This window comes from Phyllostomus hastatus, unplaced genomic scaffold (genome assembly GCF_019186645.2).
Source record: "Phyllostomus hastatus isolate PE091 unplaced genomic scaffold, TTU_PhHast_1.1 phas_scaffold_1066, whole genome shotgun sequence".
In the NCBI taxonomy this organism is placed as follows: domain Eukaryota; kingdom Metazoa; phylum Chordata; class Mammalia; order Chiroptera; family Phyllostomidae; genus Phyllostomus; species Phyllostomus hastatus.
The window spans coordinates 12,725,463-12,741,815 of NW_025334004.1; the positions used below are offsets into that span (position 1 = coordinate 12,725,463).

Sequence of the window (16,353 nt, forward strand, 5' to 3'; positions counted from 1 at the left end):
TGGCACTAGATGTAAACAGAGGAAATGCCCTGGGGTAGTTCAGCTGGTCACCCCGAGACACCAAGGTTTCAGGTTCAAACTCCAGTCAGGGCACATATTAGAAGCAACCAAAGAATGCATAAATAAGTGGAGCAACAAATCTCTCTCTCCTCCCCTTCTGCTCTGTAATCAATAAATAAAAATTTTAAAAAAGAAGTAGAGGAAATAATGAACTATTTAATAAACAGTATGAAGCCAGCTGGCTTGCCACTGGAAAAAAATAAAACTGAATTCCTATGTCACACTGAACACTAAAATCAAGTCCAGATTGATTCAAGACTTAAATATGAAAAGCAAAATGATAAGACTTTTAGAATAAAATTATTACTTTGGGGCTAAGAAAGAATTCTTAAACAAGACAAGAGAAGCACAGATGAGAAAGGAAAAAATTGATGAATCTGATTACCTGAAAATTAAATATACATGTATGTCAGAAACATAAAGTTCAAAGTCAAGCCACAAATTGAGAGAAGATATTTGCAGTGCCTAAACCTGGGAAAGGATTAATATCCAGAAAGCATAAAAAACTTCTACAAATCAATTCAAAAGAAGTAATCAAATAATAGACTAATGACATTAACAGGCAACTCACACACTACAAGAGGGAAACCTGAAAGACCAATAAACAATATTCAACTTCAGAGTAATGGGGGAAATTCAACTGAAATAATGTGATACAATGTCCACCATCAAATTGGCATAAATTCAAAAAAGTCTGATAACAAAAGCACAAGCTCCAGTTTTTTATTATTAGGTTCAACAGACACAAAAACAACCACCACCAAAACTGCTCCCTAAGAACTTCTGAACACCCATTCTCCATTTCTGTGCTCCTCTCGCTGTGAACCAGAAACAAAAAGCTGGTGACAGGGCGCTGACCCGTCCACGTGCTGAGGAACCCAACTCCAGGAACACGAAAACCCTGCGTGTGTGCAGAGAGCTGGGAAGGGCATTGCTGCAGCACTCTCTGTATAAGGAAAAACCAGAAACTACCTCACTCTTCATTAGTAATCAATCCATCAGAATAAACTTGAGGTTCGCTCATAGTAGAAAATACTCAGTAGTTAAAAATGAACTAGATCTTCATGTATCAATATGAATAAAACTTAAGCAGCATGAGTTTAAAAAGGCAAGTTGTGAAATAAAAGGTAGAGTTCAATGCCATTTTGCAGTTTAAAATAATCTGTGAATTGTTTATTACATACTTACAGTGGAACTGTAAAAACATGGGCAGAAAAAGAAACATCAACCTTAGAATGGAAGCTACTCTGAGCGGACAGGTCAAGAAATAAGGCCAGGGAAGGGTACAGAGGAGGCTTCCAACAGATAAATTTTTTCCTAAAGCAAGTATGATCTGAAGGAAATTTGGCAAAAAGTTAAGCCTTCATTATACTGTTCTCTGTACATTCTGTATATCCGAAATATTTGATGAAAAACTCCTTAAACTTTCAGCATCCAAGGAACAAAAAACTGGGAGCCTAAGATGGCAGTCTAGTAACACAGCATTGCTGAGTGTCAGGGAAGTCACTGATTCAAAACGATCCTGCTGCTTTCAAGATCACTGTATTTATTTATCCAGATAAAACCAGGTGCATGACAACAGCAAGGATGCAAATTGTAATCATGGGCTTCAGCGCAAAACTTCCCCATTCTTCATTTGTATACACAAAAGCCCTAATCCACAGAGGCTGGAGCTGCCCCCAAGCCCCACCCACTTCCCCTGTCCTGGACAAAGACACAACTCGGTGCAGAGCTTCAACACTCAGGTACTGGCCTCCTCTGCTTTTAAAGGCTTTAGGACACCTGACTGTATAAAGAAGTTTCCAGAATTCTAAACTATGTATGATGCTATCTTATTTGAGTCCTAGTAATATCTAACATGAAGCTGACAAAGCACAGGACAAACTCACAATACCTGTACTTAGAGACAACCTTTCAGAAAGAAATCCAAATACCTATAATAGCCTTTTTCCTCTCTGTCTCAGCTTCTTTCTCCACCACCTTCTGTTTCTGGGTAGCTATAAGAAGTTTTGTCTTCTCAGCCTCCCTGTGGACAAAATATTATAAAAATTAGAAATGACATGCAGTCATTGGCTGTTAGTTAATGCTGACTCTATGTGGGGGGGGGGGGGGGTCAGAGAATCATCTCCAAAAAGAACTTTTTGACCCATTAAGTGGGTAACCAGGGTGTTATTCTATTTTACATATAATGAATCTGAGCTTGAAAGGTTATATGATTTGCCCAAAGCCACCCGGAGATAGGAATCAAATTTAGTGCATGTGATCTTAATCTGAACTTTTCCTCTAACTGTATCATGGAAAGGCCTGTGATTTGGAAGTATCTGGAGTATACAATGCTTCCTTTGCTGTTGGGCCTCCAGCTAGCTAATACAGCACACCTGGGCCACTTAGTAAAAGGTATCAACCTCCGGGAAGATGCATCCCCCTTAGGCGCACAGTTTGACAGGCAGAAAGAAGCTGGATTTCAGCCCCTCCTCAGACAGAAACCCCTGTGCAGTGGCCTTATTTGCTGTACAAAAGATGTAACTGGATGGCCGTTTATGGTACTAGGTGGTGAACTGGGGCTCAGTGTAAGAAAAAATTTTCTAAGAATCTGAGCTTTCTAATAATGGAAATGGCTGGCCTAGCACTATGCATGTACAGGTGGCAACTGAATGACCACATGGCAGGTTAGACACCATGATCCCAAGGTGCCTTTAATTCTGGAAATCCAATAGTGTATAGAACTAGGCAAGATCCAGAATTATCTGAAAAGTAACTCCAATGGTTTCCCCAAAACATTTACCCGAAGTTCTCCCCTTTCCTCCTTCCAACATCCATAAAGATCTAAAGTGACATTCTGGATATGATGAGGAATTTGAGGGCAGAGAACACATAGCATTCATCTTGCCATCACCAGAAGCCATCATATTGAAAGCCTAAGACCACACATGGCCTTCAATAAGTATTTTTTCTACAAATAGAGGAGACCCTGATCTGATCAAACTGACACTGTGCCTAAAAGTTTCGAAAGAGTTCCTTTTCTACAAGGAAAAAAAAATGGAAATAAAACGGAATGGAATAGAAGGTACAGACTTGGGAACAACAGGACTCAGAAGTATATCACTCCATAAAGTATCATCACACCTTGGGCCCCTTGTATTCAGACATCTTGCAAAGTTACTTTTCAGCATTTCACATTTTTCCTCTTAACATGCCAATCAAATTTCCTAAAGGCTTTTGTTTCTTCTCAGTCTATCATATGAGAATAATACTGTCATTTGAACTATAGTAGGTATTCTCCCAGCAGGGATCTTCCAAAGCACTTAGAAACATGTCACCCAAGTAATTTCCCGTATACAGTCAGCCCTGGACACATAAAAGAGAATACCACCAGGAGTAAACTCAGGAAAAGCTTCTCCAGATCTATATTTAGATACACAATCACATACAAACCAAATGTCATATCAATAAAGAGTCTCTTCTTATCACTGTAACACAGTTAATAGAATACAGGCGCTCTCTTCAACCTCAATAGCTAGGACTGTTTCTCTCGCCTACTAGCATTTAATTCAAGGTATTATTCACAACAAAATTATGGCTCCTTAGGCTTCCAACAATAGTTCTACAGCAAGCTGCATCCTTAGCCACTGAAGCTGCTCCTGAAATGTCCATGATATAAAGAGAAAGCAAAGAGTCTGGTGGGAAATACAACACTAGAATAGGCAGTATTACTAGAACTAAAGTATGGGAGAAGATATACAACACACCCCAGAGTGTAATATCTCACATGCGTTTCCTCTGGACTGGTGCATTACTATGTAGACAGCCCTAAATAAAATATTGGGATCCCATGCATATTACTCACATTAACTCAAAATTTCTTCTTATGGCTTCTGGGATTTTTGGTTTTGTAACACGCACAGCCTAAAAAATAAAAGTGAAAAAGCCAAAGTATATTTGAAAAATAAATCTTCAAACTAAATCTTCTACAGAAGAGCTCCTCAAATTAAACTAACAAAACAACTACGACATAGCTGCCTATGGGGATCCCATGAGAAAAGCTACTTTTCAGCCATTACACCAATAATCAAGGATAAGCTGCTTCTTGTTTCCTAAAAAACAAAAGCAAGCCTGGCTGCAGGAAAAGCCACTCCACCACTGGAGGAAATCAACCCCCTCTAAGACCTTTGCAGAGCTCTTTAGTTGGATACTTTTGTTTCCTTTTACAATTTTCAAACCAAAGAAATAAAAGACAAAATTCTAAGATTTAAATTGTCAAGTAGAAAGCAGTAAAAACAAAAATCATATATGCAACTTAAACGTAGTGATCAGTAAATGCAACTTACTGATCAGCTGCACAGTGTCAGACTGATCACTATGCAACTTACAGTGGTCTTTTATGCAACTTAACATAGTGAGCAGTAAATGAATTTACCACTTTTTAAACCAACAATCACTCAGGACTCGCTATAAACAAACAGCCAAAGGCAGAAGGAAAATAAGTATCAACCAAGAACTTATATTCTTTCTAGAATCTCACTTAAGAGCAAAGTCAACTTCCCTTTGGAGACACTGTTTACTAGAAACTTTGTTTTCCTAACCAGTGAACTTTGAAATAATTACATTGTCTCCTTTGAAAGTACATTTTTTTTTTGAAGGCTGACTTTTGTACATTAGGATTTGATCTCTCAAAACCTTTTGATTTTACTAGTTAAACATCCCTTACTCCCCTCCTGTACTGCAAACATACACAAAACACTTTACTGGTCTGAAGAAAGTTAATTTTCCTCTGAAAACTGGCTAAACTTTTAAGAAACAAAGACTTTAAATATACCCTTGTTTTAAGACACTTGAAAAAAGACTTTTTAAAATGTTTAAGAAACACAGCCTTCCCTACATGAAAGAGAACAAATCTATGTAATTTCAAGGACTGTCATAACTACAACAAATACAAGAAATTAGAATGAAATGGAGTAAGCAACTGGGGGCCACAAGGTGGGGACTCATTACACCCTGAAGGCCAACCATGTGAGACTATAAGAACCACTTGTGGAGATACCCAGAAGACAAAAATTCAGAGCCAGAATTTGTGAGAAATGCCAGATTTCACCATGTGACTAAGAAATACAGATGACTTCCATTACCTTTTAATATGATTCAAAGGGAAGCACTGTCACATTGCATTTAAGACACTAGCCATCTAACTTTTTAGTCGGATAAAAAGAAGCATAAAATAGAACTGCTTTCTGTAGACTTCTATCCTGCTGTACTAGGTTGAAGAACATACTGCATGCTTGCCAATCTTGGGAAGTCTCATAATTTTCAAATATGTGAAATTATAAACACCTGGAAACAGATACCATGAGTAAGTTGCATCACAAGAAATGTAAGAAATTTAAAAAACCCCAAACAATGGCCCAAATGAACACACACACAAAGTGACTAGAGAAAGAATAAAAAAAAAGCTGATGAAATAAATTTATCTGTTGAAACTGATCCCTGAGTAATAAGCATATAGTTTAAACCAAAAGCTAGCATATAATCTAGTCTCTCCCCTAAATAACATGGGAAAAAAATATCAAGATTGCCTGTTTTTACCACTCTAATTTGCCAAAGCAGTTGTTCAAGAAAACGTGGGTACAGCTATAGAGAAGGGAAAAATGAAAATAATGGTTGTTACAGAGAATATTCATTTAACAAGAAATATGAATTGGTGCCTAGTCTGTGCCAGGTGCTGTTTGTTCTGTGGATATGTCAATGAACAAGGCGAGACTGCTGTCATGGAATTTAAAACTGAAGAGGGAGAAAACACATCAGACAACAACAAAGAGCAACTAAATAAGAGAATTTCAGATACTTATAAATATTATGTGAAGAATTAAAATAGGATGATTTGGGACTGGGAAATACTAGGCTATGGAAGGGGAAATCAAGATTTTTATTCTGGTGTAATTGTATAACTAAAAAAAAATCAGAGACAATTCACAAAGTTTCAGTTAAGCAAGAAAAATAGCTCTTGAGGTCTGCTGTACATTTCACCTATAGTCAATGACAATGTATTATACGCTTAGTTAAGAAGGCAGAGTAAGTGTTTTTAACACACACGAACAGCCCCCCCAACACATGCTAAGGAAATTAACCAAAAAATTATTAGAGACAATGAATTCAGCAAACTTGTACATATACAATAAATTCCCCAAGAATCATTTGCATACCTTAATGCTTAGAAAAACTACTACATATTTAACAGCATTAAAACTCATTAAATCCTTGCATATTAATTTAATGTGGGAGAGGAGTTTCTCACATGGGTTAAATATTTTTAAAGAAACAAAAATGATGATGTGATTAAGTAATGCCATTATCTATGTTTCCAATTTTAAAATTTATACACCAGTTGAGATAACTGATAGAACTTAAAAATATCAATAATGAAAACTCTTCCGGCAGAAATATTAACAACCATTAGTTTTAAAAAGATACTCTAACTTACTGGATTTTAAAGGTGAATAAAACATTGCATTATCATAACCATAGAGTAATGTGTTAAAAATAGAAAGGCTGAAAAATAGGCTTAAAAGTTCTAGAAATGCATTCCCAGTATCATAAGAAACTATAGCAAGACTAAAGCAACCAAAACTATGAAGGCTTTGATTTACCAGTTTAAAAATGTATTATATAAAGTGATATTTTTCTCACTCAATAACTTTTTACATAAACAACAAATACATGTAACTTTAAGAGATCCTTCTTGCTGCTGTGAAGAAAATGATATGGGTAAGAGTAGAAATGAAAGTGTGGACAAGAGAGACTAGTGCAGAAGTCCAGGAGACGGACTCAGCCTAAGGAGGTGGCAGTGAAGATGGTGGCATTGAAGATGGAGCCGTGAACAGTGTTAGATGGATTCCTGTGATAGGATATGGGGACCGGTCAGGTGTTAGGATAAGGGGGTCAAAAATGCCTCCCAGGCATCTAGATTGGTCTTAGGGGAAGAAGGTGCCATTTACTAACAAGAAGGGAAAAAATGGGAGAGAATAAGTAGATTTGACGGGAAAAGAGCAAGGCCTCAATAACTAACCAAAGGATAGAAAACAGAAAGATCAATGGAACAGAATAAAGTCCAAACCCCCCCCAACTATATAATGGAATTCGGCGTACAACACAAAGGCACGTCAAACACAGGGGAGACAGAAGCACAAATTACTCAGAATTACTGTTGTTACCAAATTGATGGTGTTGGAGGAGGGGTGATTAAAGCCCTGCCTCCCCATTGACCTCAAATGGGTTCTGGATGAAGTCAAGATTTAAAGGTAAAAATACAACTATAAAAGTAAAGAAATATATAATTTCTGATTTTATTCAAGTTCTGTATTTTAAAAGTGGTGAAAAGCTCTTAAAGCATGCCAGCAGTGCAAAACCCCATAAAGAAAAAAATACTAAAATAATTTCATAAAGCGCTTCCTATGCATTTAAGAGTCGTGATAATTAACTTATTAAAAATAGCTTGTTTAGCCCTGGCTGGCGTAGCTCAGTGGATTGAGCACAGGCTGCGAACCAAAGTATCTCAGGTTCGACTCCCAGTCAGGGTACATGCCTGGGTTGCAGGCCATGACCCCCAGCAACCACACATTGACGTTTCTCTCTCTCTCTCGCTGTCTCCCTCCCCTCCCTCTCCAAAAATAATTAAATAAAATATTTTTTTTTAAAGTAGAAAATATCATTTAAAAAAAAAAACAGCTTGTTTAAATCAAGGGAAAAAACAGGTCAATGACTAAAAAATGAGCAAACACAATAAACAAGTCACAAATGAAACACAAACAGCCAGTAAATAGCCTAGGCATTCAACCTCAGTAATTAATACAAAAGACCAGATTAATTTTCTCCAAAATGGTTAAGAGAGCAGGTATGCAACAGCTGATTATTTGGGTCCAATCACACACTCAAACGTGTAGGACGCTACAGTTCACCAACACTGCTGATGGGCGAGTATAAGCTGTTCAAATTCTTCTGAAAGGCAATTTGGCAATATGCATCAAAAAGTCCCCAAATGGGGATACATTTTGACACATCAATCCCACATTTAAGAATTTATCCTAAGGGAAGGATTTTAAAAGATGTTTGTAATAAGCTTGGTCATTGCAACATGAACATAACAGTAAAAACTGGAAGCCGTAGAGATGAAATAAAACCATTAAAAGTGACAACACCCCAAATCTGTATTTTTGACTTGAAAAGATGCTTACATGCTCATACACTGTTAGTGAAAAAAGAGACTATGGCATGATTCCACTTTAGTTTAACACTGTAACATTAATTGTACTTATAAACAAACATATAAAGATTACAGGTTAATTTCACTTTGTTATTCATCTTTTTCCAAATATCTAACTTTTTAATAAGTTTATTTTATTTTATTTTATTTTAATCGTTGTTCAAGTACGGTTTTCTCCCTTTTACTCCCATTCCAGCCCGCCCACCCATCCCTCCCTTATAATTTTTTTTACAACATGCTATATAACATGTATATGAAAATATGCAGAATATACAAAGTATTACTACAAGTCAGTAAGAAAAAAAAACCAGCAGATAAAAGGGCAAAGGATATGAGCAAACAATTGAAAGAGAGTACAAATGGTGAAGAAAAAAAAAGAGAAAAGGTGCTTAACATAATAACTAAGGAAATGCAAATTAAAAAGAAAACTTCACACCTATCTATTTAGCAAAAATTAACATGTCTGATTGCTTCAAATGTAGATTTGTACAGCCACTCTGAAAGATAATTTGTACATAAAAGGAGATGTGTCAGGAATGTTAACTACATTATTGTTTACTAACAGCAAATAAAAAAAGGAAACTGATAGGGAAATCGTTACAAAATAAAAGGCAAGGGATTTTCAAGGGATTCTAGGCAGCTGTTAAAAAGAATGAGCTACAGTTCTAAGTAACAACATGGCAGAATCCAAGAATCGATGACATTCACATTTATTATATTTAAACGTGAAAAGCTACTCCAGCCACAGCTGAATATACAACCAAGAGAATTTTACAAAGTTAGCTCTGAACATATTTCAAATGACCCCTTAACTTTGGAGGCTCCCCCTCAGGCACCTTTCAGAGACAATGGCACAATATGAATGAGGACAGGAAAAACCCTACTCGCCTTTCCAGTCTTGTTTATGAGATAATGCACAATCACTCAGAGTGAATGCACACTTTCAGTAGCAATGCGACAACTGAGACATGTGACACGAAAGAGCTTTATCTTTAGCTGCAGTAATGTTCACCACCACCATCAACTAATCTAGAAACTCTGAGAAACATACTGGAGAAGCCATGGCTTTCAAATGTTACTGACTATGACCACAGTAAGAAACACATTTTACAGTGACACCCAGTATAAACACCTACTCTCGTATTTACATAAAACAAAAGTTTCACAGAATGATACTTAAAACTTACTACATTGCATGCACTAACTTCTTTTCCTATTCAATTCCATTTTACAAAAGCACTGGTTATGACACTAAAACTGATTTTAGAATCCACTAATGGATTTCAAGCCAATCTCAAAAACTACTGACCCCAAAAAGCAGATATATATAACCTCTCACCGTTCTATCTCCCAGTGCTACGGCCGCCACTGCCACTGCTATCTGCTACCTTGCTTTTCCTCAGACCATCCCATCCACTTGAAATACATCCTGTACTCCTTTCCCCCATGTACATTCTATTAATTCCAGACCTACCTAAAATCCCAACTCAATCATAGTTGTTCTAGACAGATCCTCTTGAAATGTTCTCTAATTTCAAACTCCTATAGCACTAATCATCTGATTTGTCAATTAATACTTCAAGACATTTCCTTTGTCTAGAATTACTATTGTTTAAATCTTATACTTGAAATCCTTTTTCATAATCTTACTGAGGGCAAGGAATACTCTTACACTGATTTATAACCATCACTGTATTTCAGTAATGCCTCAACACATCACAGTATGTAGATTTTATTTCCGTTTAAGAGCCTTAGCTTATCTGTTCCCTCTAAGAGTTTGAGATAAGGTATAAGAGTATTTTATTTTGGCAGAGACCTAAAGTTAAACTGAGTAAGGTATTCTATAAACCACACAGCACTTTAATTAAAAAACCGCTGAGTAAACAGTCTGATGAAATGGCAATTAAACTCAAAACTCTCAAATACCCAGAGAATTTCTCTAGGAAAAAGGCTTACCTGTATGGTGAGGCCGGGTGCCATGACATTTAAATCTGTCTGCAGAGCTTGCTTCAAGTTTTCATCTATTTGATCTGTTTTTGAAGCCAAAAACAACAGCTTTCATGACACTTAAAAATTATTTTTACACTGTATTGATACTGAAACAAAACCAGTCATTGTTAGATCTAAAATTTCCACGGTTCTTTTATAGAGCTTAAAGTGCTCCACATATATATGAAAACAAATATATGTTATATATCATTTTTCCTGTTGTGTGGGAGAAAGTATGAGGAATCATCAAAAAAATTAAGTTGATCCAATAAATGGAGAATCTAGGTCTTCACTGACTTCGATTCTCCTAGAATCTCCTAGATCTCCATTGGAGAATACCAACTCAGTATTGTTACTTAACATGTATCCTGATTCTCATTAAAAAAAAAAAAAAAAAAAGGCCCTGGCTGGTATGGCTCAATGGATTGAGCACCCGTCTTTGAACCAAAGGGTTGCTGGTTCTATTCCCAGTGAGGGCACATGGCTGGGTTGCGGGTCAGGTCCCCAGTAGGGGGCTCGAGAGAGGCAACCACACATTGATATTTTTCTTCCTCTCTTTCTTCCTCCCTTCCCCTCTCTAAAAAATAAAATCTTCACAAATATGTTCAAATAGCATAATGTTTACTAATTATAGCATCCATAAATGAGTTGAAGAAGATTTCTAATTAGTTTTTACATATTTAAAACAAATAAGACACTGACCGAACAATTCAATATAAACTTCTTGAAGTGTGTGGATGCTGCAAAACTGGTTCAGTTCATGATGGATCTTATTGAAGATTAAGGTCTTGTCATAGTCTGCAGTGTAGTTCCTCACGATATCCAACACTGAAGGAGAGGTACAATCCATGTTTAGCTATGTATCTTCTAATGTAGCCAAGGTAAAAGTTATGCTGATATAACACACATGCAGGAAAGTGCCAACAAAACAGTGAAGACATGAAACCCAACTCAAAAACCTTGGTATGTTCCTTGTGCTCAATTTTCTATATATCACTGTATTTGCAATCCTAATAGGCAAGCTTCAACTTCCACACTAAGAAGAGTCTACATATGTTGGAGGTAATAAGGAACTGATCGTTTTCAAGCAAGGGCACGGCACAATCAGATCTGTACTTTGGGGGCGAAGTGAAGGTGGACTGTGAGGCACAGAGACCAGAGACAGGAATGCATGAGGCAATTAGTCCAACCTTGGTTCTCACGCATCTCACACCTCAAACACTTCAGTCTCCACCAAGATGTTCACGGAAAAAATGTCCCTGTTGTCGAACAAAACTTCGGTTCTCGACTAAACAACCCTTTCATGCTGATGTCTGCATGATCAAGCATGTGTCTCCCAGGTGACAAACAAAGGAGATTCGGGTTTTGAACAAATGGCTTCTGAACAGCCTTCTGGAATGAAGCAAGTTCCACTGCACTAAAAAGCAAAAGATTAGCTAAGAGGTCCTGAACTAACTGAGGAACAGTGGGAATGAAAGAAGGAAGTGGCTGCAAAAGACCATTTTCAAAAAGGCAGTTTTTAAAGCCTATTAAAAAGACATCAGGCTAAAATGGAAATAAGCTAACATATTTTGGTCCACACTTTGTGTCAGGCAATTTACATTTATTAGCATTTAATTCTCACCAAAAAAATCTAATTGAGGAAACTGAGAAACAGAGAATTTCAGAAATGTGCCTAAGGGCACATACTGGACCATAGCAGAACCTGTGCTTTACCTATTAAAATATGGGGGTTAGGAGGTTGGTTGGAAAAGGTGAAGGGATTAAGTACAACTTGGCAGTTATGCAACAGTCATCAGGATTTAAAGTACAGCATGGAGAATAGTCAATAATACTGAAATGACTGTAATATGTGTGGTGTCAATGGGCCCTAGGTTTATCGAGGTGATCCCTTTGTAACTTATGTAACTAACTGTCTAATCACTGGGTTGTAAACCTAGAACTAATTATTGCACGTTAGCTATAATTGAAAAGTAAAAAATTAAAAACAACATGCTATTTTCTCCCTTTAGACCCAAGGATTTTCTCCACTGGCCATCCCCTGAGAGACTAGACATCAATAAATAGTTGCTAATTCATTTGCTCGGTCATTTCCAAATGAACTGGTGATCTAATAGTTTCTTCTTTATCTCTGGCTAGAGAACAGCAATCTCTCCGTCTTCTATTTTTCCATCATAATCCATTCCCCTGATTTGTTACCAGGGAAAGTAGATAAAAAAAGACAAGGGAAATAATCACTGAAAAATAATCCAGATCCACTAGGCCATGCTACAGTTTGCTCTCTGCTCGGAAATCCTTTTGCTCTTCATGCCTGTCCTGTGACATGAAATTCAGCATGACCTTACATTCCAGTATATGTTTGGTATCACATCTTAAGTAAAATAAAAATCCCGTAGGGCCACAGGGGTGTCCAACCCGCAGCCTGCATGTGGCCCAACACAAAGTCATAAATTTACTTAAAATATTATGAGATTTTTTGTGTGTGATTATGTGTCCCAATGTGTTTAATGTGTGGCCGATAAACAGGGGAAACAGGGTCCTGAAGAGACCCACATATACCCATGTTCAGAGCAGCATTATTCACAATAGCTACAATGTGGAGGCAACCCAAGTGCCCACTGATGAATAGATAAATAAAACGTGGTATACACACACAATGCAATACTTTTCAGCCTTAAAAAGGACTTTCTTATACATGCTACAACATGGATGAACCTTGAAAACATTATGCTAAGTGAAATAAGCCAGCCACAAAAAGGCATATACCGTATGATTCCACTTATATGAGGTACTCAGGGCAGTTAAGACTCAGACACAGAAAGTACCATGGTGGTTGCCAGGGGCTGGAGAAAAGGGGAGATGGGGAGTTACCGTTCAATGGGTACAGAGTTTCAGTTTTGCCAAGATGAAAAGAGTTATGAAGATGGAGTTGGTGACAGTTGCATAACAATGTAAATGCATTTATTAATACCACTGAACTGTACATTTAAAAAATGGCTAAGACAGTTATGTGTATTTTGCCACAAAAAAATTGGGGGGAAAAATCTAACAAACAACCAAAAGGCAGATTTTCTTCACCACTAATTAAGTTTTTTAACAGTACTCACTCCGTCTCTGTGGGTTTTCATCTTCTACCCTGAAAATGTTTTCCCCACACCGAGAACTTTCAGATTGCTTTACAAATTATACTAAATCTAAACCAGAAAAGATTTTTCTATGGTTACAAATAAATGTGACCAGGAATTAATCAATTATAGATTTTTAGCATGCATGGAAATTATCTCATCCTGAATGCATAAAATGCTACTTTTGACAAATTCTTGACTGTCTTGCCCTTTAAAAACAAAGAGTAACCCATACAGTTACACAAAGTCATCTCTGGCCAAGACTTGTGACCTATTTCTGCCACCATTCCCTAGAAATGGAAAATATTCCAGTGATTATTTTTTTAGACATATCAGAAGTAAATGAGATTATAAAACTTTCAAAGTACCTTTCTATTCACCAGGGAATCTTTATGAGGTTTTAAGTTACAAACACTCTGATTATAACTTAAAAAAAAAACAAAAGATTGGTACTCTACCTGCATAAGGAGCCAATATATTAACCACTTCTATTCGGTCAATATAGATCATGACCCCACCACTAAAAAAGAAAAAAAAAAAAAGGAAACAGTGTAAGCCAAATACAAATCTATTATAATCTCAGAACATTAAATATATAACACAAGATAAAATTTAGAAGGAAAATCTTAAGGCACATACTGATTAAAATGACTCCACTAACCACTACTCCAATAACTACGCATACTCACCTAGTTCCTCTTGTAACAAAGGTTCACTTCTGTCCTGTTCACTGGAAGACTAAACTTATAATCTAAAGCTACTTAGCATTTTGCCCTTATTAACTGAAGCCAATAGGTAAAGCAGTGCTCTTCTCAAAGTCTCCCTTCAAGAAACCAAGAACATGGTTCCTCAAGAGGTACAGCCAAGCCACTGTCTAAAATTCTTTTGGTTTCCTGTCTTATCTTAATAATTCATCCATAGCTTTTAGCTGTGTTTTGTCCATATTTATTCTAGTATGAAAATTTTTCTGGACTTCTGGTCAAGATGGAGGCATAGGCAAATATGGCTTGCCTCTTCGTATAACCACATCAAAACTACAACTAGAACACAGAACAACCATCACTTAGCACCATCAGACATTGAGTTGAATGGAAAGTCTGACAACTACAGAATTAAAGAAACCACATCCATCCAGACTGGTAGGAGGGGCGCAGACGTGGGACAGGCCAGTCCTTCACCCACATATGATGGATAAAAATTCAAGAGGGCTATCTCAGGATTGAGGAGTCCCAGCCCAAGGTTCCAGAGCCAGGAAGATTAAGTTCTCTCAACTTCTGGCTGCAAAAACCAGCAGGGATTGAGCTGGTGGAAGAAACTGCTGGAGCCCCAAGCAGTTCCTCTGAAAGAACCCACACACAGGACTCATCTACTCAGACTTACTCCCTCTGAGCTCCAGCACTGGGGTAGCAGCTTGGAAGGCACCAGTGGTATACTGGGAGAGGCTGAAGTATCTGATATCAAGGCAAGCAGAAGCCATTTTCCCTTTTCTGAACCCTCCCCCACGAGAGCCACAGAGCTGACAAGCTGGTGCCATATCTGAGACTCCATCAAACTTGGCTAACACTGTTTGACCCGCCTTGGAGATCCCCACAGACTCCATTCCACCCAACTTATGGGTACAACCAAACTGCTCTTCCATATGAATGGCTGGTCTCAGCTCATACTGCACAACTTTCTTAAATCCTCTCAAACAAGTAACAGCTGGCCTCAGTGAGCCCCAAACCCAGGACTAGCAGCATCCAGCCTAGATTCACAGTTTGGCTTCCCCTGGGAATCTCCAAGCCCAACAGGGGAAGCAGCCATCTCAGACTACTTTATGACTCAGGCAGGGTGGCCCTGGAAAAAACACAGGTAGGGGCTGACCTTGGCCTGCACCATCCAGTAAACCCCAGGGCCTGCACACCCTGTGGGCAGCTACAGACATGGAGCACCACCACCCTGCTCCTGCATAGATGAACCTCTATGGAGGCTGGAGGCTGGTGGTAGGTGGTCAGAGCCAATCCCTATAGCTGACTGGCCTGGGAAAGTCTCTAAGTGATCTGCCAACAACAATCAACTACAAGAGGAGGGTGTACTCAACTCACACAAAGGGTGCAGCTTAGGTAATAGGCAAGGCTGTGCCACTGGACCCTACAGGACACCTAACTACATTGGGCCACACTACCAGGAAATGGAGTCAAAGTAGCTCCACCTATACATAGAAACACAGGGAGGCTGCCAAAACAAGGAGACAAAAAAACCTGGCACACATGAAAGAACAGATCAAAACTCCAGGAAAAAAGCTAAACGATATGGAGATAAGTAATCTATCATATGTAGAGTTCAAAACACCGTTATAAGGATGATCAAGGAACTTAGCAAGGACCTCAGCAACATGAAAAAGATCCAGTCAGAAACAAAGGATACACTAATTGAAATAAAAAACAATTTACAGGGAAACAAGAGTAGAGTGGATAAAGCCAAGAATCAAATCAATGATTCGAAACATAAGGAAACAAAAACAACCAAACAGAATAAGAAAAAAGAACCCCCTAAAACGAGCATAGTGCAAGCAGCCTCTGGGACAAATTCAAGCATTCCAACATTCACGTAATAGGGGTGCCAGAAGAAAAGAGCAAAAAATTGGAAATCTATTTGAAAAAATAATGAAAGAAAACTTCCCTAATTTGGTGAAGGAAATAAAGATGCAAGTCCAGGAAGCACAGAGAATCCCAAACAAGATGGATGCACAGAGGCCCACTTCAAGACACACCATAATTAATATGCCAAAAGTTGCCCTGGCTGGTGTGGCTCGGTGGTTGAGTGCTGGCCTGTGAATCAAAGGGTCGCCAGTTTGATTCCCAGTCAGGGCACATGCCTGGGTCGTGGGCCAGGTCCCCAGCAGGAAGTATACAAGAGATGACCACAACTGATGTTTCTCTCCCT

The 16,353-nt window shown here is 38.0% G+C and overlaps 1 protein-coding gene across 1 annotated transcript in view; it reads right to left on the reverse strand.

Annotated features, from left to right (window-relative positions):
* The window catches only part of ERLIN1 (ER lipid raft associated 1), a 36,600-nt gene that overhangs the window by 11,864 nt on the left and 8,383 nt on the right, over positions 1 to 16,353 (reverse strand). Inside the window, exons 5-9 of the mRNA XM_045853737.1 lie at positions 13,887 to 13,948; positions 11,006 to 11,131; positions 10,271 to 10,344; positions 3,908 to 3,966; positions 1,995 to 2,086 (exon numbers count right to left, since the gene is read on the reverse strand). Of these exons, the coding sequence (XP_045709693.1) occupies positions 1,995 to 2,086; positions 3,908 to 3,966; positions 10,271 to 10,344; positions 11,006 to 11,131; positions 13,887 to 13,948 (413 nt within the window). The remainder of the gene's footprint in view (positions 1 to 1,994; positions 2,087 to 3,907; positions 3,967 to 10,270; positions 10,345 to 11,005; positions 11,132 to 13,886; positions 13,949 to 16,353) is intronic.